This window comes from Neoarius graeffei, chromosome 25, assembly GCF_027579695.1.
Source record: "Neoarius graeffei isolate fNeoGra1 chromosome 25, fNeoGra1.pri, whole genome shotgun sequence".
NCBI lineage: Eukaryota > Metazoa > Chordata > Actinopteri > Siluriformes > Ariidae > Neoarius > Neoarius graeffei.
In genome coordinates, this window is record NC_083593.1 from 52245310 (window position 1) to 52271463 (window position 26154).

Here is a 26154-nt window from a genome sequence, read left to right on the forward strand (position 1 = left end):
GATCATGCAGCATACAATTGTGATGATCCATTTTCTCCTGTAGAACATCTGAACATTGGATTTACATTTAGTTATTTATTTTCAAGCTATGTTCGACATCATATAATGAGAAATCAAGCTTGGAAGTAGCAGAGACATTTTTTGGAGAACATGTCGAAGTCCCAGAATATGACGGAGTTGTTTGGAGTTATGGCAGAGACTTGGTTCGGTTCAGTTTGGCTCAGCTTGGCTTGGCTTGGCTTGGCTAGTCAGCGATCTTCACGAAGGCGAGTGCGATGATATTGACTGCGGTAACTTGAAGCATTGTAAGTGGGTGTGTTTGAGCAGAATGTACGGTGGAGGAAGTGAAACAGCTAGACAGTCAAAAGGACTAAAGTGCCACTGCATTGTTCTCTTGAACCGGAGATAAAATGGTAGTCCGATTGGCATAGGGACCATACGAAACTGTTAACCAAAGTCAATAAGAGAAGCTCAAACTGGAAAAATCAACTTAGAAATGTACTACAAGTAAGTAAATCTAGGAGGATTAATTTATGTAATTTATAAAGAATAATATTTAAGATGTTCTGGATGGATTTTTCCTTTAAAGACTCTCTGATAGAAGAGTGTTTGCTTTGCTTTGCTTGGGGTTTTGCATAATTTTATATAGCTAAATATATCCGATAACAGTAATTTCAGTCATGTTTCTCATTTATAGATGAATAAAAATAGCCTTTTACTGTATTACATTCATTCATTTGAGTGAACGAATGAATTCAGGCTCATACTCCAAGGTTAAATAATTGAATCTAAGCATTAATTAAAACCAGGACTCAGGGGTGTCGACATTGTTTTACGACGAGGCAGTTATCATTCTATGTTACCGCCGTTCCACTTACACCCTTGTATAAACTTCACATTTAACTTGTGTTAAAAAATTTTGCAGACAGTCAATGCTCACAACAATACATGCATAATTTAAATTATTATAATGAAAAAAAAAACTGAAGGAGAAAATATTCTTGAAATGAAACTCAGAAATATGTTATGTATTGTTTTTAGAGGTGAGAGTTTAAAAGTGGCGGCACGGTGGTGTAGTGTTTAGCGCTGTCACCTCACAGCAAGAAGGTCCGGGTTCGAGCCCCGTGGCCGGCGAGGGCCTTTCTGTGCGGAGTTTGCATGTTCTCCCCGTGTCCGCGTGGGTTTCCTCCGGGTGCTCCGGTTTCCCCCACAGTCCAAAGACATGCAGGTTAGGTTAACTGGTGACTCTAAATTGACCGTAGGTGTGAATGTGGGTGTGAATGGTTGTCTGTGTCTATGTGTCAGCCCTGTGATGACCTGGCGACTTGTCCAGGGTGTACCCCGCCTTTCGCCCGTAGTCAGCTGGGATAGGCTCCAGCTTGCCTGCGACCCTGTAGAACAGGATAAAGTGGCTAGAGATAATGGATGGATGGATGGATGGATGGATGGATGTTTACTTTTTTAAATAAAGCCGTCCTCCTGCTACAACTGTACACAGGTTGCCATGTAAATAAATGTATAGAAAAGTAATTTATTTTATTACATTCAAGGTCAGTTTAACAGAATTGGCCTCTCAGAAAAAGCTAGTCAGGAATATAAGCCATAGTTATCTCTGCCAACTTTGTTGGAAGAGGTTATGTTTTTGCCTCTGTTTGTTTGCCTGTTCCTGACATAATGCAAAAAGTAGTGAACGGATTTGGATGAAATTTGGAGGAAAGGTGGACCATGGGTCAAGGAACAATTGATTAGATTTTTTTGGTAGTCCTCGGCGTGACTTTAAACTGCAACTGGTGGTGAGTTTCAGGTCTGGGAGGACTTGAGTATTGGGGAAAGTGGAGTTACCCCTTAATCACCATGCCTGGGTTCCAGCTATAGGTTAAATAGTACATCATCAATAAGGTACTGGTAGCAGGGTACTTTTTGGTGCAATGGGGCAGATGAACCCAACAGGGTCAATGGCACACCACCAGATGGCATGTGGAAGAGCCACTCAAATGGCCAACAGATGGCATCACTCGGCAAGTCAGTTGTCACTGCTGGGCAGCTTCCATACCCATCAGGTCTGTGGCACTTTTGTGCACCACTTGGCATCAGATCTGGAGGTCCAGAGAGACAACATGACGGGGGCATGACATTGTTTGTCTTACCTTATTGTGCAAGGTGCTTCGTTAGGAGAGGAGAATAGTATGCAAGAGCTCACAAAGCCAGACATTCCGTGGCGGCTCGGCCTGGCCATTTGTGCCGCCGCGGGTGACTCTGTCTCTCTGGTGTAGGCCTCGTGGCCCATCTGCGTTTCTACGCATCCTAATGAAGCAGTCATCATCGCTAGTGACGGACAGCTGCCGCTGATTAGATTTTGATGCAAATCCAGATATGTATGTGGATCCAGGATTTTTTTGTCTTTTTCCAACGTAGCTCAAAAAGTAATGAACGGATTTGGATGAAATTTGGTGGACAGCTTTAGTATTCCATCACCTTTGATGGCAAAAACAGGCAATGCTATGGAGTCACAGCAATGCCATAAAATAGAATAAATCTGTAAAAGAATGAGAAAATAAATGGTGCAATTGAATAAGAAAATAAATAAAAATGAAAGAATAGGAAAATAAATGCTTTTCACTCTTGCTTTTGCTAGTCCTTGAAGAGCTAAAAAAAATGGCTGCTTAGTGTAGTGAGTAGTTTCACTGCCTCTGAGCTTGAAGGTCTCAACTTGAAGTTATTTGCCTCAACTTCAATTTGCTTTTATTCTGGGACTCTTTCAAATCATGCTGGCTGTATGAAAAAAAAAACCAAACAAACCTGTGTAAATGCAACTCATTTTATTCAGACAATTGGAAAGGCCCCTATTTTTTTATATACGAACTTTGTTATGGATTTCTATTTTATGACTTCTACACTATCGAGTCAAAACATTACAAAAATATTTTAAAGTCCCAAACGTTCATTTTTTTCCAGCACAAAATTAAATGTTATAGGGAAAAAAAAGGTTTGTATCTGAGCAGCATATTCCATAAGTGAGCACTTTTTCAGATTAAAAAAGAAAACATAATGAAGGCTGCTGGGTTTTGGTGCAAAATGAAGAAGCGAGTGTGACAGTCAAAGTGTCCAGAAGAACTGTGGCTGGTTCTGGAAGATGCTCAGTAAAACCTACAGCTCATTTCCGCATCAAACTGACCTCACTGGACCTCAGACTACTATTTTTACCTCCGCCAAGGAGGTCATGTTTTCGGAAGCATTGGTTTGTTTGTTTGTTTGTTGGTTTGTTGGTTGGTTGGTTGGTTGGTTGGTTGGTTGGTTGGTTTGTTTGTTGGTTTGTCTGTTAGCAACATTACGGAAAAAGTAAAGAACGAATTGTTCTGAAATATTTTCCAGAGGTGTGACTGGGCACAAGTAACAATCCATTAAATTTTGGCGGTGATCCGGATCACCTTCTGGATCCCGGATTTTTTTAAAGGATTAATTTTTTCCCCATTGAAATGAATGGGCGTGCGACGCAAAAAACAGATTTTTCCTTCTGTAGGCCAAACCGTAAGGTGTAAAGTCATGAAACTTGGTACACTGATAGAGGAGTGGACCCTGATTGATTTCATCAAGTTTCATTTTGGTACGTCTCACGCTCTAGCGCCACCAACTGATCACAGTCTTACATGCGTTCATGCACGTAACTTTTGATCCGTATGTCCAATTTTCATAAGTCTGGTACCGTTGGAATCCTTGGAGCTAGACGATTCCAACGCACCCTATGAAGTCATTCTCTGCCTAATTAGATTTTCCGCCATTTTGAATTTTGTCCAAAGTGAAAGTAGAGTGACTCTGGCCGCATGTTTTGTCCGATCATCACAAAACTTGGCACACATGATCTCCAGTGCATGCCTAATGAATGATATTTGTTTCGCTCTCATAGGTCAAAGCGTTCGTCCGTGGCAGCCAATCAAAATCGATGGCGAAGCCACCAAACAGGAAGTGAGCTCATATCACGGAAACGCTTTGACTTATCAAGACCATATTTAGTGGCATGACTTTGGAACCATCCAAACTACCCTCATCAAATATGGTGTCATTTGGCCACTAGGGGGCGTCACAATTAGCAAAAACGTATTTTTGCTCATATCTCAGAAACGCTTTGACGTATCAAGACCATATTTGTTGAGATGACTTTCGGCACCAGTTCATGTACCCTCATCAAATTTTGTGTCATTTGGCCACTAGGGGGTGCCACAATGAGCAAAAACGTGTTTTGGGTCATATCTCTTTACGGATTTAGAATTACATCTACATTTTCATGTTAGTGATGCTCTGGGATGTCCCTGTAACCAGTCTGTCATCTCCGTATGAGAATCCACCTTGTGTCTTGGCCAAACTTTTGCGTGTTGGCACAAAACTTGTCGTGTGGGCGTGCAGTCGCCTCTCTTGCCGGGTCGCCATGGCGGCGCACCTGAGCAAGCACACGTTCGCATTTTCTCCAGAAATGCATTCTAGTTATTATTATTACCTCTGCCAAGGAGGTTATGTTTTCGGTAGCATTGGTTTGTTTGTTTGTTTGTTTGTTTGTTTGTTTGTTTGTTTGTTTGTTTGTTTGTTGGTTGGTTGGTTGGTTGGTTGGTTGGTTGGTTTGTTGGTTGGTTGGTTTGTCTGTTAGCAACATTACGGAAAAAGTAATGAACCGATTGCTCTGAAATTTTTTCCAGAGGTGTGACTGGGCACAAGTAACAATCCATTAAATTTTGGCGGTGATCCGGATCACCTTCTGGATCCTGGATTTTTTTAAAGGATTCTTGGCGGAGGTCTGCGCACTCCGAGTGCTTTTCTAGTTTTTAAAGCAAAGGGTCGTCTCACACCAAATATTGACTTTGTTTCATTTATTACGGCTTACTGATTGCTGTTTATAGTATTTTTTTTAATGTTGAAACATTTCATTTCATTATTTTTAAGCCATTTTTGGTCGACAGCATTTCTTTACATGCGCCTAAGACTTTTGCACAGAACTGTACATCATTGAAGTTTTCTATGTTTTGATGCATTATTTGGTGAAACAAATGCCAATTTAGTGAGTGAACCAAGAAAGGTCAACAAATCATTGGCACATCTACTGTAGTTCCAGAGAGCTGATTAGCTGAAATAGAGTTGTTGGAATCTGTGAAAAAGGAACACGGCAGATATCAGTTGCTGAAACAAAAACACACACAAAAAAATAGCAGGATTTTATACTGTAGATGTCTGGTTTTGTGTTAAAACAAACCTGTTGAACAGAAAGATGGCACCAGTGTCAGTCCGCCGATGGTACAGGTTCAGCTTTTTCCAGGTTGTTGGCTTTTGCACTTGAACACTTGACATGCACACATTATATGTGTACAGGTATATTACAACGATTATATACAGGATCTAGCCTACTGCTCAGATTTTTACCCTATTTAACAATTATTCACAGCAGACGAAGTGAATATCGCTGAATTATAACTGAGACGAAGTTGAGGTTATTATTCACCGATATTCACTGAGCCTGAGGTGGATAATTGTTTTAGTATAAATACACAGGTGATTATTTTTAAAAAAATATATTCAAAATAATAATTTATTTCAAGCTTCTAAAGTGGCATGCGAATGTAATAACGATGCGGCGCAGACCTGTGTCACTTATCTACACCAATTTGCATAAAATACTTTGTTTTGAAATCAATGAAATAAATTACAATTCCACTTTACCTTTGAATAGTTTTAGACCAAACTTTAGAGCATCTTTAGTGCTTTTAGGAACAGCATTTTCTTTCATCATTTGTAATTCTTCCTCAGTTACGGTGAGGCGATTGGCCGCCATTTTGCCGAGTCACTTGAGGCGATTATCGAGAAATAGTCGGAATTTCTCGACTAATCAGTACACGCGATTTTCTATAATCACCTGTGTATTTTTAACAGTTATTCCATGAAATCGAGTCGTACATGAGCTGACAGCCGACGAGGCGCGTAGCACCGAGTTGTCTATAAGCCGTGTATGATGAGATTGAGTGGAATAACTGTTTTATTCTATCCACAGTAACTGGATTTTGAGAAACGGAGCATTTTTATTTTTTCCAAATTTGATAAATAAAAACTTTATAGAAAGCATCTGATAAAATCATTTCCGCTTAGAATGTAAACAAACCGGCGAAATGACACTAGCAATTTGTGAAAAATGCTATAATAATAATAACAATTCTTGAAAAATGAAAAATATATACATTCTTACCATCAAATACTTTCATTCCATATTTTGTTGGGGGCTTTTTTTGTATTTTTTTGGGTTTTGTTTTCGAGTAGAGTTTTTATTTCGTCCTCAGTTGGTTCAGCAACACGCTCCGCCATTTTGTTTTTCTCTACTCATGGTATATGAGCTGATAGTAGTAGAGTAGCCAATCAGAGTGCACAATTGCTCATATCCAGTGAATGTGGATAGAATAAATACAACCCCGATTCCAAAAAAGTTGGGACAAAGTACAAATTGTAAACAAAAACGGAACGCAATGATGTGGAAGTTTCAAAATTCCATATTTTATTCAGAATAGAACATAGATGACATATCAAATGTTTAAACTGAGAAAATGTATCATTTAAAGAGAAAAATTAGGTGATTTTAAATTTCATGACAACAACACATCTCAAAAAAGTTGGGACAAAGCCATGTTTCCCACTGTGAGACATCCCCTTTTCTCTTTACAACAGTCTGTAAACGTCTGGGGACTGAGGAGACAAGTTGCTCAAGTTTAGGGATAGGAATGTTAACCCATTCTTGTCTAATGTAGGATTCTAGTTGCTCAACTGTCTTAGGTCTTTTTTGTCGTATCTTCCGTTTTATGATGCGCCAAATGTTTTCTATGGGTGAAAGATCTGGACTGCAGGCTGGCCAGTTCAGTACCCGGACCCTTCTTCTACGCAGCCATGATGCTGTAATTGATGCAGTATGTGGTTTGGCATTGTCATGTTGGAAAATGCAAGGTCTTCCCTGAAAGTGACGTCGTCTGGACGGGAGCATATGTTGCTCTAGAACCTGGATATACCTTTCAGCATTGATGGTGTCTTTCCAGATGTGTAAGCTGCCCATGCCACACGCACTAATGCAACCCCATACCATCAGAGATGCAGGCTTCTGAACTGAGCGCTGATAACAACTTGGGTCGTCCTTCTCCTCTTTAGTCCGAATGACACGGCGTCCCTGATTTCCATAAAGAACTTCAAATTTTGATTCATCTGACCACAGAACAGTTTTCCACTTTGCCACAGTCCATTTTAAATGAGCCTTGGCCCAGAGAAGATGTCTGCGCTTCTGGATCATGTTTAGATACAGCTTCTTCTTTGAACTATAGAGTTTTAACTGGCAACGGCGGATGGCACGGTGAATTGTGTTCACAGATAATGTTCTCTGGAAATATTCCTGAGCCCATTTTGTGATTTCCAATACAGAAGCATGCCTGTATGTGATGCAATGCCGTCTAAGGGCCCGAAGATCACAGGCACCCAGTATGGTTTTCCAGCCTTGACCCTTACGCACAGAGGCCAAGTTTACATTAGACCGTATCTGTCTCGTTTTCTTCGCGGATGCACTGTCCGTTTACATTAAAACGCCTGGAAACGCCGGGAAACGGGAATCCGCCAGGGTCCACGTATTCAATCCAAATCGTGTCTGGTCCGGTGCTGTGTAAACATTGAGAATACGCGGATACACTGTGCTGAGCTCTAGCTGGCGTCGTCATTGGACAACGTCACTGTGACATCCACCTTCCTGATTCGCTGGCGTTGGTCATGTGACGCGACTGCTGAAAAATGGCACGGACTTCCGCCTTGTATCACCTTTCATTAAAGAGTATAAAAGTATGAAAATACTGCAAATACTGATGCAAATACTGCCCATTGTGTAGTTATGATTGTCTTTAGGCTTGCCATCCTTCCACTTGCAAGTGGTAAGTGACGCGCATGCCCGACATGCACTGAGATCACACACACAGCGGCTCAGTCCCAAATCACTGCTCGTGCGCTATACTCGCGCACTCTGTGAGCTGCGCAGGGCCGGAGTGCGCACCCTCCAGAGGGCACTCGCTGTTCAGGGCGGAGTGATTTGGAGCGCAGGATGCCTGCGGAGCCGAGCGTATCCGTGTATTGGCGTTGCTATGTGCACGCGAATCGTGTATTGGCATTGCTGTGTGCACACTAATCGTTTTAAAAACGTTAATCTGATGATCCGCTGATACGGTCTAATGTAAACCCCACCAGAGATTCTTCCAGATTCTCTGAATCTTTTGATGATATTATGCACTGTAGATGATGATATGTTCAAACTCTTTGCAATTTTACACTGTCGAACTCCTTTCTGATATTGCTCCACTATTTGTGGGCGCAGAATTAGGGGGATTGGTGATCCTCTTCCCATCTTTACTTCTGAGAGACGCTGCCACTCCAAGATGCTCTTTTTATACCCAGTCATGTTAATGACCTATTGCCAATTGACCTAATGAGTTGCAATTTGGTCCTCCAGCTGTTCCTTTTTTGTACCTTTAACTTTTCCAGCCTCTTATTGCCCCTGTCCCAACTTTTTTGAGATGTGTTGCTGTCATGAAATTTCAAATGAGCCAATATTTGGCATGAAATTTCAAAATGTCTCACTTTCGACATTTGATATGCTGTCTATGTTCTATTGTGAATACAATATCAGTTTTTGAGATTTGTAAATTATTGCATTCCGTTTTTATTTACAATTTGTACTTTGTCCCAACTTTTTTGGAATCGGGGTTGTACTAATATACTTTATTAACTACCTAAATGCATATATTGATCTGTCCTGTTATTACCTATGACCGCTTACATGATCATCAGACCACGCAAGCAGCCATTAGAGTATTTATTCACTTATTCTTTTGATCAACATGACAACAACAACAACAACAACAATGTAGCTATGTCTGGATTACAAGCCTTTAGCTATAAAACCCAAACGTGAAGGGACTGTTTAGCTTTCGCAAGACACAAATCAAGTGGACCAAGAAATGAAATTTGAGGATGTTCTGACTGAAATGGTATATGAGGTACGTATGTAAGATAACACCGTATTGTTGTTATATTTAATCCTGTTCTGGTATAAACCTGAGTAAAACACCCCAGGGACGTTGATATTGTGCTACAGCTGCATAATGACTCACATTCAGCTCTGCTGTGTTTTGCGACACTGAAATGGTTCGGAGTTTCAGTGAATTTGTGCGTTTCGCAGATCCAGTTCTGTGCCACTGTTATTGTGGGCATTAATATTTGAGATGCAGCATGATAATTGCACATGTGCAGGTGACTAATTGAATTAGATAAGGATCTGAGCAGGGCAACAGAAACATAGGTTAATATCCTGACTGGAGATATAGTGCCGTGTTGAAATCTAAATGAATCAACATCCAAATTGCCCTCATTAGACACGCTATCACCGGAGATGGTGTTTTTCTGTTGTGTGCTTCATGTTGGTTTGGGGATATTTTGCCTGAGAGGAGCAAAACAAAGCAAGATTTCTGCTCTTTGAGGGTAAATTTGATAAATATTTGAAAGGAAATCAGTTATATAACATTATTATGATAGTTCAGTGTGTTAGCAATCTCTCTCTCTCTCTCTCTCTGCGCATATGATTTTTATGATTTTTAAATTAATTTAATCTGTACACCATACACAGACAATTTATTTCACTGAGCCAAGATCAAACTTGACACTGAGATTTTCAGCATCATTAAAATAACTTGGAGTGTTATACATTTCTGCAAAAACATTTTAAGAAAATGGAAACAGGACAAATTGGATTTTTATAATCCGTTTTATTAGTTACATTTAACGACTATAGGAGCTACAGACAGTCCTCTCTCACCAGTGTCTCTCTTTTCTCTTTCTTGAAGTTAATAAAACGGCAAAATATAAATAAACAAATATATCAAGTCAAAAGTCAAAGTCCTTCCTGTGCTAGGACCTGGTCTTCCCAGGCAGTCTCCCGTCCCAGTACTAACCAGGCTCTTAAGGTGTGTTGGGTGGCACGATCTCCACTTCTATAGCCCTCGGCCTTTCGCCTATACAGCTAGGATTACATTGGGGGCCTAGTCCTCTAGTAATCGTGAAAGTTTGACTCCCTGCCACATCTGTATTGCAGCGTGCCTTGCCAGATGGCAGTAGGTACCATTTTTATGATGGTTTTAGTATGACCTGACCGCGAGTGGAACTCGCAATCTCCCAGTCAAGAGGCAGACATGCTAACCACTAGGCTAGCTTGCGGTCAACCAACCAAACAAATAAATTAATTTAAAAAAACAAAAAACAGCAGCTTGTCTTGTTACTAAAAAACCCACAAAGTGCAAACTCCTGTGTCCTGAAGATTTTTCCATGTTGAAAAACTTACTGCCTGTTACAAAGCACTGACACTGGAGACTCCTTCCATAAATGTTAAATACACATTTCTGTATACAAAGCTACACTCTAATCTCAACTCAGAATTTCTGCTTTTCTCAGCTGGCGTAGTCCTGAATAGCCTTGATCGCTGTATAAACTGTTTTGATAACAGTGACCTCAGAACGTGACGAGTCAGCTGGAAACATCAGACTATTTCAACAGCTCGGCTAATCCCACTAATACCTGGAAAAAAAAAAGCATCTTTTTTTTTATGAGATATTCAGCAGAATCTGATGTGATCATTACAGAAACAGTCAGCTAGTGTCAGTGAAAGGATTTAGTGCATAAAGATTCAGGTTTATGCATGCTTTAAGAGGAAAATTTGGATAAAGAACACATTTCTCTCTGCAGTTTACAAAGCAATGGAGAGTATGTTTCTCTGACATTGCACCAGACACTGAGAGCTTAAAATATCGCTGAATGCTTTTTGTTAGTGTGCATTTACCAGAGATGAAGTCAAGAACATTCAAAATCACATTTTTAACTGGTCGGCTCAGATATTCCAGAATGGAGAACAAGCTGAAACAGAATCCAACTTGGTGATAAAACGAGACCGTCGGTGACAGTGTAGCTCACTCCGGCCCCATCTAGTCCAGAAGGAACGGTCTAAAGTGTGCAATAAATGTTACAAGCTATATACACTATATACAAGCTATACATAGACGCTATATACGCCCTAGGAATAGCAACCTATTTGCAAAGAAAGAATCCAAAATGGTGAGGAATTGACCGAGGAGAAGTGATTTTTGTTGAACTGTTCATTAAGGCTTAATTAGTCCGTAATTCCATTAATAATTGTAATTAAGCAAATCTGGGTAGAAGTTATATGCACTCTAGGTACCCCTACGTTCATGCCAGAAAGAATCAAAATCGGTGAAGAATTGAGGAAGAAGAAGCGATTTGTGTGGAAACTGCTCGTTAGGGCTTAATTACTCCATATCTTCATTATTAATTGCAATTATGCAAATTTAGGTTGAAGCTAGGGCAGCACAGTGGTGTAGTGGTTAGCACGGTCGCCTCACAGCAAGAAGGTCCGGGTTCAAGCCCAGCGGCCAGCGAGGGCCTTTCTGTGCGGAGTTTGCATGTTCTCCCCGTGTCTGCGTGGGTTTCCTCCGGGTGCTCCGGTTTCCCCCACAGTCCAAAGACATGCAGGTTAGGTTAACTGGTGACTCTAAATTGAGCGTAGGTGTGAATGTGAGTGTGAATGGTTGTCTGTGTCTATGTGTCAGCCCTGTGATGACCTGGCGACTTGTCCAGGGTGTACCCCGCCTTTCGCCCGTAGTCAGCTGGGATAGGCTCCAGCTTGCCTGCGACCCTGTAGAACAGGATAAAGCAGCTAGAGATAATGAGATGAGATGAGATGAGATGGATGATGCCAGATGGATGACGGACAAACAACGGACAGCACATGATGGTATAAGCTCACTGGCCTGTTGGCCGGATGAACTTATAATAATCCTCATCCAACCGGCTAGTTAGAGGGAAGTGACTTGCAATATTCCCCTAATGTATATTAATTTACCAAGTAGGAGATTATTTTCAGCCCTGCAGTGGATTGCCGCTCTGCCCAAGGTGTTTCCCACCTGTTGCCCAAAGTCAGCTGGGATTGGCTCCAGGTTCCCCCATGACCCAGCCGGATAAGTGCTATAGATAATGGAGGGATGAATATAAAGAGACTGTAGTTTTGTTGAGTCCATAAATAATGAGCCCGACCCAGATGAAGGGTTTGGCAGATGGATTTCAGAGCAAGACCAAGATACTGAATAACAAGACCCAGACATGAGCACGACTATAAATGATGATACAGACATCAACACATGAACACGGAGACCCAGACCTAGATGGAGGAACAAACCCCAGACTAACATTGTCGTTTTCAAGACCCAGACCAAAAGCCTGAACATAAAACCCATACTAAGACGAAGGACACATTTATGTGGTCTCAAATGTTCTCAAAAGTTCTCAAGAGTAAGCACTGAGACCCAGACCAAGACTGAGAAATGATAGACAGACAAAGACCAAGGGTAATGAGACTCTGAATAATAGGACCAACACCAATCTCCTAAGTACTAAGGCTCTTAGTAATGAGCCTCAAACCAAGACATTGAATAGTGAGACACAGACCAGATACCACTCCTGAGGAATGATACCCAGATCAGGACTCTGAGTAATGACACTCAGACCAAGACTTTGAATAATGAAACCCAGACCAGATTCCCACCCCAACTATGTTTACATTTACATCATTTAGCATATGCCTTTAAGCAGACCGACTTATAGAAGTGCTTTATAGTATCTATTAAAAACATAGCCTCATGCTAGTTCACTAGGTCAGGGACTAAGAATACCATTGAGCTGCAACCCTGTTGGAGAAAATTAATACAATATGAAGGAAAACACTCAAGGCAAGGGATTTTTAAATAGAAGTGTTAATTCAAGTGCTTGGTGAAGACATAAGTGTTTAGTTTTCAATGAAAGACTGACAGCTGTTCAGACAGCCAGGGGAAGTCTATTCCACTACCTAGTTGCCAGGACAGAAAAGAGTCTTGATACATGTCTTCATTGTGAGAAGTGATAGTAAGTAGTGATACCAATGATAATGAGAACAAGACTCTGAATAATGAGACTCAAACCAAAATGCTGAGTAGCAAGGCCCAGATCTGAGCAATAATGCCAAGACTCTCCAGACCAAGACCAAGAGTAGGAAAACCCAGACCATAAACCCAAACCTGTGTGATGAGACCAAGACCAAAACTCTCCAAACCAAGACCAAGAGTACCAAGACTCAGACCATAAACCCAGACCTGCAAAATGAGACCAAGACCAAGAGGAGCAAAATCCAGACCATAAACCCAGACCTGTGTAATGAGACCAAGACCAAAACTCTCCAAACCAAGACCAAGAGTACCAAGACTCAGACTATAAACTCAGACCTGTGAAATGAGACCAAGAGTAGCAAGACTCAGACCATAAACTTAGACCTGAGTAATGAGACCAAGACTCTCCAAACCAAGACTAAGAGTACCAAGACTCAGACCATAAACTCAGACCTGAGTAATGAGACCAAGACTCTCCAAACCAAGAGTACCAAGATTTAGACCATAAACTCAGACCTGAGTAATGAGACCAAGACCAAGACTCTCCAGACCAAGACCAAGAGTAACAAAACCCAGATTATAAACCAAGACCTGTGTAATGAGAACAAGACTATCAGTAATGAGCCCTAGATCAAGGCTCTGAGTAAAGAGACCTAAACCTTGACCAAGACTCCAAGTAATGAGCCCCAAACTAAGACTTTTATTTGAAAAACTCAGACCATAAACTTAGAATTGAATAACAAGAACAAGATTCTTAACTATAGGTAAGACCCAGACTAATGGCACAGACCTGAGTAACGGATCCTCAGACCAAGAATTTGAGTAGTAAACACCAGATCAGAAACTCACGTAATTAAGCTAGCCAACCAAGACTCTGAGTAATAAGCCCCCAGACCAGATCTCACTCCTGAGTAACACACCCCAAAGCTAAACCGAGGTTCTGAGTAATTAACCCCACATGATGACTTTGTGTAGAGAGGCCTGGACCAGACTTTGAGTATTGAGCCCCAGACAAAGACTTTGAGTAGTGAGCCCCAGACCAAGATTTTGAGTCGTGAGCCTCAGACCAAGACTTGGAGCACTGAGCCCCAGATCAAGACTTTCAGAAGTGAGCCCCAGACCAAGACTTTGAGTAGTGAGCCCCAGACCAAGACTTTCAGAAGTGATCCCCAGACCAAGACTTTCAGAAGTGATCCCCAGACCAATACCTGCAGAAGTGAGCCCCAGGCCAAGACTTGGAGTATTGAGCCCCAGGCCAAGACTTGGAGTATTGAGCCCCAGACCAAGACTTGGAGTATTGAGCCCCAGACCAAGACTTGGAGTATTGAGCCCCAGGCCAAGACTTGGAGTATTGAGGCCCAGGCCAAGACTTGGAGTATTGAGGCCCAGCAGACTATCTTTTAAAGACCAAGACTTTTAGAAGTGGGGCCCAGACCAAGGCTTTGCATAATGAGCTATATTTTTTTCTTTGTCTATAATTGTAAAGTGTCCTTGGGTTTCTTGAAAGGTGCTATATAAATTTAAATTATTATTATTATTATAAACCTAGACTATAACTCTACAGACAAAGACTATGAGAAGTAAGACACAGAAACCCAGACAACACATTGATATCCAAATGAGGTGAGCATTTTATGTCTCAACGTTGTTACATGCAGCATGTTTACTAATTGGGAAGACGTTGGTACATCATTGTTTTTTGACCATCTGCTGCTTTCAGTCATCCTTGAGTATAATGTGTGATTTGAATCTGTCAGTATTGTAAGACACCACCTCCTCGTACTGATGATTTATATAATCTCCACACTCTTACAATGCGATAATCAGATTCAGCTCAAGTTCCTTTCACACAGGTTTCCTCTTGTGATTAATAAACATACCGGTAATCTATTTTTTTGGGTTGCTTAATTGGGCAACAGTCAACGTCTAAATCAATATTTCAACCTTTCTATAACTGTTAAAAGCTCGGTATTAAGGATATGCATCAAAAAAGCCGGTGCCTTCCTATTTAGCATATGGGCTGCATATGACATTGCTGAAATGCAGTTTCTGCTGACATGATTAGGTGTGTGTGTGTGTGCACGCGCGCTATCTGGGCAGACTCTGAATAATGAGAATCGGACCAAGACTTTAACTAATGAGCTACATACTCAGAGTATCGAGACCCAGACAAAAAAATGTGTTTAATGAGACCCAGGTTGTGAATAAGTCTGTTTCTTTATTCTCAAGAGGGCTCAGAACCAGGAAAACAAAATCAAGAGTGCAACTACGGTATCTTCCTTATCTCTCTGTTCTCCACAGCTCTGCAATGGTTTTGCATTTCTCACCTCCCAATCAACCTGATAATTATGTGACAAGTTAAATCATGAATATTGAAGAAAGGGAAATGCTGCAGTGCGGCCCAGCAGACTATCTTTTAGCAGACCAGTATTATACGTTATGAAGGCGCATGGGTAGAGCTTGGGGCAGGGGTAGACATTTCTTCAATTGATTTTCGGTCTGGTTCTATCTATTTCTGTCCCTGTGTGTTTGTTTGAGTTTTCTTATCTTCTACTTGTCTATCTACCTCCCACAGAGTCGCATGGCAGAGAGTTTGCGTCTGTTCGACTCCATCTGCAATAACAACTGGTTCACCAACACCTCGCTCATCCTCTTTCTCAACAAGAAGGACCTGCTGGCTGAGAAGATCAAGCGCATTCCCTTGACCGTCTGCTTTGCCGACTACAAGGGCCAGAACACCTATGAGGAAGCGGCCGTGTACGTACAGCGCCAGTTTGAGGACCTGAATCGCAACAAAGAGACAAAGGAGATCTACTCGCACTTCACCTGCGCTACTGACACCAGCAACATCCAGTTCGTGTTCGATGCCGTCACGGACGTGATTATCCAGAATAATCTTAAGTACATCGGCCTGTGCTAGGACCAGGACCAGGGGGTGGGGTCTAGGGGAGAGAGACATGTATCTGGCCTCCCTCACTTGATTGTTGTAGTGCCATGGAACCATGAGGAGAATGGGGACAGGGTAGGTGCTGCCACCTCGCTCAAGTTATTAACCGTGAAAAGTTAATGGTTAAGAATTTTGCAACCTTGGTATACATGTGTTTGCACTGAATTCACACACACACACACACACACACACACACACACACACACACACACACACACACACACACACACACGCATTTTTGTTTACTCACAGAAAACTTGGAATCTATCATCAAGTACCTGTTTAACATGGAAACTCTGGTACCTTTAGAAGACCGTCACTCCATCAATTCCTTTACGGCTTACCAAACCTCTAAGATAGAGCAAGACTTCACTGTTCTCACACTTTGAACTCTTCTCTTCTCTTCTCTTCTCTTCTCTTCTCTTCTCTTCTCTTCTCTTCTCTTCTCTTCTCTTCTCTTCTCTTCTCTTCTCTTCTCTTCTCTTCTCTTCTTTTCTGGCCTTTTAGGCTGTTTGATTTACATGACTCGAGTAATACTACGTACTTTGGAATAAGGTTTTTAACAAGTCTTTAAAAGAGTTTCATTTTTTTCAATAAAATGACCATTTTAGAGTATATACAGTATGATCTACACAAGCGAGATGACAAAAGTCCTGTGAAATTATCAGTTTTAAAAAAAAATTTTCCTTTTGTTTCCTTCCAAAAGTGAAAACTGCCAGCGAACAGTACTGAAAAAATAATGCAGCTTTTTTTTTAAATTAAAAAAATAATAATAATTAACATGTTAACACTCATATCACCCACAGAAAATGCTGTTTTGGTTTTCTTTTTGTATTTTTTTTCTTTTTTGCCTCAATTATTTTGACGTATTTCGATTCCAGTTTGAGAGCAAATTTCCAATTTTTTCCCCAAGAGTGTTACGTCTGAACATTGAGTATTAAGTGTTTCGTTAAGCTCATTCCTCTTTCCAAAACAGACATAAAACAAACAGTGCCAATGTAAATGGAAGTAAATAACAGATCCACCTGAAACCATTTTGGTTTTACTTTAAAAATGTCAAAAACATTCAAATATGCATGATTTTATTACTTTGTAATTTTAATAAATTATAGTTTGAATTGTTTACTTATATTTTTGATTTTATAAATGTACTCCCAAATATAAATATAAATATCTATATATATATATAGATATATATAGACATATATCAAAATCAAAAACACTGTGTACACTTGTACAGCCGTTTTTCAGAGGTATTTATTGAAAAGAGAACTATAAGCAGAGACGGTAACTTGTATCCAGTTCATACCGGGATCCAATATGTGAATGATATGCTGGTGATTGCAACAAAAGAAAAAAAAAATAAAAATAAAGAACAAAAAGACACCAAAAAAGGATTTTAAAAAATTATATATATATATATATATATATATATATATATATATATATATATATATATATATATATATATATATAAACAGAGTCTTATATAAACAAATGAAACCTTCCTCTTTGTTCTGCAGTCATTTTGAGTGGACGTTGTTCTCGGTATGATGTGTAAATAGTATGTGAGGTGCATTGTTTTGTTTGTTTGTGAGGAAAAAAAAATCACCTACATTCGTAGACGTGATCAGCAAGAAAAACAGGACCACGCCCCTTTTCTTCACCTCCATTTCTTCATCCTTCTCCTTCTCTTCAGCTATGATGATGATGATGATGATGATGATGTGCAACCATCCCGTGCTAAGGGCTTCAGGCTTGACTTTACATGATGTCCACTGAAAACAAACAGAAAAATATTTAAAAGAAAGGATAAAAGAAAAACAATAAATAAATAAATAAATAAATAAATAAAAAAGATTATGCAAATGTCTTCTTGTGTAGTGTTTTCTTTGGGAGGTGATCTCGGATACTGTAGACGAGGATTTCAGGTCACATGATCACCCAAATCACACAACTTTAACCTTTAGTTGTATTATGTACTGAGAAAGGTGTATGCATGTTGGGATTGTGCATCTTACTTAAATTATTATCTTGGTGAAAACTCAAATGTGCACAATTGTTCACTTATAAACAAATGTCGTCAACTGGCCAAGACATGTGTGGCGTCTGATGTTTGCAAACAAGTTTGTCTCATCCAAAATCTTTTCTGTGAATTCCTGCCACAAACTACATCCAGTTGTTCAGTGTTCTTAGACAAATGTGCTGACGTGGTTTAGGACAAAGTAAAACTTACTGTCTTCTATTAACACAAACGTCATCATGGAGCTGAACACACAAACTTTTTATCTTTAATCTGAATTGGTATCATTCTGTCTCCTCGGTCCAACCTCTAGAAGTTTTAAGGCAGAATTATACTTCTAGTTAGAAGCTGTATTGATGAAAATATAGTCATATTCTATCCACATTCACTGTATATGAGCAATCGTGCAGTCTGATTGGCGACTCTACTACTAGGATATCAGCTCATATACCATGAGTAGAGAAAAACAAAATGTCAGAGCGTGTTGCTGAACCAACCGAGGACGAAATAAAAACTCGTAAACAAAACCCACAAAAATACAAACAAAGCAACAAAATATGTAATAAAAGTATTTGATGGTAAGAACATATCTTTTATTATTTTTCGAGAATTATTGCATTTTTCACAAATTGCTCCTGTCATTTCGCCAATTTGTTTACATTCTAAGCGGAAATGATTTTGTCGGACGTTTTATATAAAGTCTTTATTTATCGAATTTGAAAAAAAAATTAAAATGCCCTGTTTCTTAAAATCCAGTGAATGTGGATAGAATAAAACAGTTATTCCACTCAATCTCATCGTACATGGATTATAGACAACTCGGTGCTATGCGCCTCGTCAGCTATCAGCTCATGAACGACTCAATTTTGTGGAATAGCTGTTCAATATACAGCACTATGCAAAAGTCTTAGGCATCCTATTTTTTTTCTTCATACAAACTTTGTTATAGATTTCTATTTTATGACTTCTACAGTACATTATCGAGTCAAAACATTACAAAAATATTTTAGAGTCCCAAACGTTCATTTTTTTCCAGCACAAAATTAAATGTTACAGGAAAAAAAAAGTTTGTATCTGAGCAGCATATTCCAGAAGAGAGCGCTTTCTTTTCAGATTAAAAAAGAAAACATAATGAAGGCTACTGGTGCAAAAGTTTTGGTGCAAAATGAAGAAGCGAGTGTGACAGTTAAATGCTGCGTTCATGTGCTATGGGAAGATGATATTTTCCAGTTGGGAAGTGGTATTTACCAGTGTGTTGTGTTCACATGCTTTTTGCTGTTGTTGACAAATTAAAGATGGTGGACCAGATTCAGAATCAGGCCTGTTATTTGGTTAAAACAATTATAGATTGCCTTGTTCATCAGCTGCAGCAGGAATATGAGTTATCAAAAGGTAAATAATGCTGAATATTTCCTGATCATGACAAGTAGAGATTTTCTTAACACATTGAATGCCACGCAGTTTTTGGAAATTTGGCTGTAGCCACAATGAGAGTAGCCAGTATCTAGATCATTGTTGGCATTCTTTAACCAGCCACAGAATATTTTGTATTAGGCTATAATATACGTATTATAATAATATAATATACATAACATGACTCGTTTAAAAGGTGAGAGTCAGCTTTCCGTAGGTGAAAACCACTTCTTTCTTGGTTCATAAGCTAGTCTTGTACCGCTCGCCACCATGTTGAAAAGGTTAAAGTTCATCTCATCTCGGCAACTCGTGTATCAAAATTTTCTACGAGTTGCCCAGTGGAAAATACCACAAGAGGGGGCGTTCATGTGTGCTTTCCATGTCGGCGTTTGGTATTTACCATAATTCCCATAGCACATGAACGCACCAAAAGTGTCCAGAAGAACTGTGGCTGGTTCTGGAAGATGCTCAGTAAAACCTACAGCTCATTTCCGCATAAAACTGCACTCACTGGACCTCAGACTACTATTATTATTTTTTTAAAGCAAAGGGTCGTCTCACACCAAATATTGACTTTGTTTCATTAATTATGGCTTACTGACTGCTGTTTACAGTATTTTTTTTAATGTTGAAACATTTCATTTCATTTTTTAAGCTATTTTTGGTCGACAGCATTTCTTTATATGTGCCTAAGACTTTTGCACAGCACTGTGTGTATTTATAGTCATTTTGAACCCAATTTGAACCCCCAGTTGGATCCTCCTTCTTAACTTTCCAAGACTTGTGCATGTCCCAGTAACTAGACTCAGTTTTTTTGCTACATTGGCTTGTCATTGACACCAACCCTGACTCATTTTTAATTAACGAGGTCAGGTAATTTAGGTCTGTGTGAAATTTTCTGTTAGTCACCTTTGCCTATGTATGAGTTTCCTCTATGTTCTCTGGTTTCCTCCTACCGTACCTCTCAAAAACATACCCTGGTGAACTGTTGGCTCTAAATTACCCCTAGGCGTGACTGATGCCCCTTTTCCACCAAAGCAGTTCCAGGGCTGGTTCGGGGCCAGTACTTAGTTTGGAACCGGGTTTTCTGTTTCCACTGACAAAGAACTGGCTCAGGGGCCAGAAAAAACGGTTCCAGGCTAGCACCAACTCTCTGCTGGGCCAGAGGAAAGAACCGCTTACGTCAGCAGGGGGGGGAGCGGAGTTGTTAAGACCGACAACAATAACAAGACCGCGAAAGATCGCCATTTTTAAACGACGAGAAGCAGCAGCTGTACAAACGCGAAGTCATCCATTATTATTATTGTTGTTGTTGTTGTTGCTGCTGCTTCTTCCGCGTTGTTTTTGCTTCGATATTCGCGCCAAGGTTTATGCAAACGTAGCGACGTAACTGACATATACAGCGACGTAATGATGTATACAACGACGTAACTGACGTATACAGCGACGTAATGACGTGTCTTCTCTTAGCACCGCGAGCGATGGAAAAGCAAACTGGTTCTCAGCTGGCTCGCAAGTTGAACGAGTTGTGAACCAGCACCAGCACTGGCCCCGAACCAGTCCTGGAACTGATTTGGTAGAAAAGGGGTATGAGTGTGTGAATAAGTGTCCACATGGTGCCCTGCAATGAACTGGTGTCCCGTCCAGGGTGTATTCCTGCACACGCCCAGTGTTTCCGGAATGGGCTGTGGATCCACCGTGACCCTGATCAGCTAAAGCACTTACTGAAGATGAATGAATGAATTAAAGAAGCAGAATTTTCACCAGCCAATTCCTTCAAAGTCAAATTTTTTATTCATTTTTGTCCTGTGAGCCCAGGCCTGCTAGTCCATCAATATAACCAACCTTGGTGTTCAAATGGCAGTGCATGGATACCCTGCGAACCCTAGTGTTTTTGCGTCAGTCTGTCTTGGATTATTCTGGGAAGCCTCCACCCTTCTGCTGTATTCCAATAACACACACACACACACACACACGAACACACACATTCATATTCTCTCTCTCTCTCTGCGTGCAGTCCACTCCGGACATCCTTGAAATCCAACAGCCCCAGCAGCAATGGCAAACAAGCAACACGGTAATTAAGTGTGCAATTAGATTATTCTGAAATTCTGATTTATCTCTACAGGGAGTTTGTATGCGAGTTCAAAATTGTGTATTTGTGCATACACAAGTGTGTCTGCATTCAACAGAAAGGGTTTTTTATTAGGACAAGGAGTCGTTTGGGACGGTCACACATTCCATGCCAATTAGCATCCAAACCTTGGCCGACCCCCTTCGCTGTTTACAGAAAGCCTCATTGTTTGCACTTGGGGAGTAAAAAGAAGGCAATGTCTTGTGAAACTGCTTGCTCAAGTCAATCTGAATGAGAGAAATGTCTGTCCACCTCTCACTACGTTCAAACAACACTGGTCTTTCAGTACGTCTTTAGAAATATACAGATCATAAAGAAATCATGGAGGAAATATGGCTCATTATCCTCAAATCATGGACTTTGCTTGTGTTTTTGTGTTTAGTGTGAGTACTGTGCTCACAGTGGGGACTTTGACTGAGATGTCATGCACCATTAAAACTAGAAGGTCTAACACTCTTTGCACTTGGCATTGGCAGTCAATGAACGTGTTCCATCTGCTTCTTTACTTTGTTCCTCTTGGCGAGGCCTTAATAGTCTTCACAAAATCCCTCAACAAATCCTTGTTGTAGAACTTATTCACCCTGATTAAGGTCAACTCCCATAATGGTCAATGACTTCTTTTTATCATATGTCAGCAGATTTGTCCAGGGTGGACGTTGAGGACGTAGAGCAGTTCCCACCCAACCATTCACATCTATGGGCAATTTAGAGTAACCGGTTAACCTGTCGGGTGGCACGGCGGTGTAGTGGTTAGCACTGTCGCCTCACTGCAAGAAGGTCCTTGGTTCGAGCCCAGTGGCCGATGAGGGCCTTTCTGTGTGGAGTTTGCATGTTCTCCCCATGTCTGGATGGGTTTCCTCCGGGTGCTCCGGTTTCCCCCACAGTCCAAAGACATGCAGGTTAGGTTAATTGGTGGCTCTAAATTGACCGTAGGTGTGAATTGTTGTTTGTCTCTATGTGTCAGTCCTGTGGTGACCTGGAGACTTGTCCAGGGTGAACCCCACCTCTCGCCCATAGTCAGCTGGGATAGGCTCCAGCTTGCCTGTAACCCTGTACAGGATAAGCAGCTGCAGATGATGGATGAATGTTAACCTGTCTTTGGACAGTGAATCCAGCTTTAGACGACTATTGCTTTGTGACATGGTGCATTATCATGCTGGAAGTAGCCATTAGAAGATGGCAAACTGTGGCCATGAAGGGATGCACATGGCCAGCAACAATACTCAAATAGGCTGTGGCATTAAAGCAATGATGGATCGTATTAACGGGCCCAAAGTGTGCCAAGAAAACATTTCCTACACCATTACACCACCAACCTGGACTGCTGGCACAAGGCAGGCTGAGTTCATGGATTCATGCTTCTTCTTTCAGCTACTCCTGTTAGGGGTCACCCCAGTAGATCTGTTCTGCATATTTTGATTTGGCATAAGTTTTACACTGGATGCCCTTCCTGATGCAACCCTCCCTGATCTGTCAGGGCTTAGGACCGACACTAAGTATGCACTGGCTTGAACAAACCAAGTGACTGGATATTTTACCTAATCTGCATGTCTTTGGACTGTGAAGGAAACCCATGCAGACACGGGGAGAACATACAAACTCCACACAGAAAGGCCCCCGTCAGCCATGAGGTTCAAACCCAGAACTTTCTTGCTGTGAGCTGACAGTGCTAACCACTGCACCACCACCTGGGGCCAATGACAAAACATTGGCATTGCTTTTAACTTTGAAATGGCCAAATTGAACAAATGAGGTACATAAAGAAAGACAGCCAACTTGTTTATCACTTCCCTCAGATCCCATCTTCCAAAGGTGAAAGGCAAAATCAAAATTGAAAGCTACATAATTGTATAGCCATACTTTGCACTTTGGATAACCCAATTGGCTCCACCTCTCTAAATTTCAAATTTCTGGGCATGTATCTGTAAAAAAAGTATGGTTATGGTTAGCTACATTAGCCTTGTATCTTGAGTGTTAGATGACTACACAAATCACACATTTATGCAATTTGTGCACATCTGAGTTCTTCGTGAAACAATTTCAAACAGTTTGAGGCTAGTTTTCCAGGATTAAATTAAGTCAAATTGTGAAACTGGACCCTTTACCATTTGTGTAACGAGTGCTTTCAGTCACCTTCAGAGGTGGATTTGATGCAAGCAATGAAGAATTTCTCTTCGTAAAAGGTTTCTAGAAGAACATCTTGAGAAAGGTTGAACCATTAGCTAAAGAATTACTGTTACATGAAATAAGATCTGCCCTGATAAAATTATACCACTCGATATGGTGTGAGTCACAGCGAATGGACTTTTTTCCATATCCAAGGAGCTTCATCAGTTTTGCAGTGCAGTGGGAAATTGGTAAATGCAATTCTGCCCACCTTCTGTTATTTCTCCCATCATAAAGGTGACCTGCTGTGTGCTGATATACAGCCGAAATCTCATCGAGCGTAAAGAGAATGGCTGTTTACAGTGACAATAAAAAGAAATGAATGAAAATGCCAGGCAGGGTCGAGCCACTCGGGCTGGTGTGAGGCCTTGTGACTGTCACGAGCAGTGATGAAAGAGAGACAAAAAAAACAGGCAGAGGGGAAATTATTCTCTCTCTCTCTCTCTCTCTCTCTCTCTCACACGCACACACGTCTTAATTTCCATGTGAGTACCTTCATGTGAGGAGACTCACAGCTGATATACACAGAGGCCACACCTCCTTCACTGAGACTGACAGCTGATATACACAGAGGCCACAACTCCTTCACTGAGACTGACAGCTGATATACACAGAGGCCACACCTCCTTCACTGAGACTGACAGCTGATATACACAGAGGCCACACCTCCTTCACTGAGACTGACAGCTGACATAAACAGAGGTCACACCTCCTTCACTGAGAATGACAGCTGATATGCACAGAGGCCACACCTCCTTCACTGAGACTGACAGCTGACATACACAGAGGCCACACCTCCTTCACTGAGACTGACAGCTGACATACACAGAGGCCACACCTCTTTCACTAGGACTGACAGCTGACATACACAGAGGCCACACCTCTTTCACTAGGACTGACAGCTGATATACACAGAGGTCACACCTCCTTCACTGAGACTGACAGCTGACATACACAGAGGCCACACCTCCTTCACTGGGACTGACAACTGATATACACAGAGGCCACACCTCCTTCACTGAGACTGACAGCTGATATACACAGAGGCCACACCTCTTTCATTGAGACTGACAGCTGACATACACAGAGGCCACACCTCTTTCACTAGGACTGACAGCTGATATACACAGAGGTCACACCTCCTTCACTGAGACTGACAGCTGACATACACAGAGGCCACACCTCCTTCACTGAGACTGACAGCTGATATACACAGAGGCCACACCTCCTTCACTGAGACTGACAGCTGACATACACAGAGGCCACACCTCCTTCACTGAGACTGACAGCTGACATACACAGAGGCCACACCTCTTTCACTAGGACTGACAGCTGACATACACAGAGGCCACACCTCTTTCACTAGGACTGACAGCTGATATACACAGAGGTCACACCTCCTTCACTGAGACTGACAGCTGACATACACAGAGGCCACACCTCCTGCACTGGGACTGACAACTGATATACACAGAGGCCACACCTCCTTCACTGGGACTGACAGCTGATATACACAGAGGCCACACCTCCTTCACTGGGACTGACAGCTGACATACACAGAGGCCACACCTCCTTCACTAGGACTGACAGCTGATATACACAGAGGCCACACCTCCTTCAATAGGACTGACAGCTGATATACACAGAGGCCACACCTCTTTCACTAGGACTGACAGCTGACATAAACAGAGGCCACACCTCCTTCACTGGGACTGACAGCTGATATACACAGAGGCCACACCTCCTTCACTGGGACTGACAGCTGACATACACAGAGGCCACACCTCCTTCACTGGGACTGACAGCTGACATACACAGAGGCCACACCTCCTTCACTGGGACTGACAGCTGACATACACAGAGGCCACACCTCCTTCACTGGGACTGACAGCTGATATACACAGAGGCCACACCTCCTTCACTGGGACTGGCAGCTGACATACACAGAGGCCACACCTCCTTCACTGAGACTGACAGATGACATACACAGAGGCCACACCTCCTTCACTGAGACTGACAGCTGACATACACAGAGGCCACACCTCCTTCACTGGGACTAACAGCTGACATACACAGAGGCCACACCTCTTTCACTAGGACTGACAGCTGATATACACAGAGGTCACACCTCCTTCACTGAGACTGACAGCTGATATACACAGAGGCCACACCTCTTTCACTAGGACTGACAGCTGACATACACAGAGGCCACACCTCTTTCACTAGGACTGACAGCTGATATACACAGAGGTCACACCTCCTTCACTGAGACTGACAGCTGACATACACAGAGGCCACACCTCCTTCACTGGGACTGACAGCTGATATACACAGAGGCCACACCTCCTTCACTGGGACTGACAGCTGACATACACAGAGGCCACACCTCCTTCACTAGGACTGACAACTGATATACACAGAGGCCACACCTCCTTCA

At 41.5% G+C, this 26154-nt stretch overlaps 1 protein-coding gene across 3 annotated transcripts in view; it reads left to right on the plus strand.

Moving 5' to 3' along the window:
* gnaz (guanine nucleotide binding protein (G protein), alpha z polypeptide) overlaps nt 1–17361 on the plus strand; it is a 104800-nt gene extending 87439 nt beyond the window's left edge. For all 3 annotated transcript variants that reach the window (XM_060908389.1, XM_060908388.1, XM_060908390.1), the window contains one exon: nt 15610–17361. In XM_060908389.1, the coding sequence (XP_060764372.1) occupies nt 15610–15954 (345 nt within the window). In that variant the 3' untranslated portion in view covers nt 15955–17361. The remainder of the gene's footprint in view (nt 1–15609) is intronic.
* Nucleotides 17362–26154: the final 8793 nt, after the last annotated feature.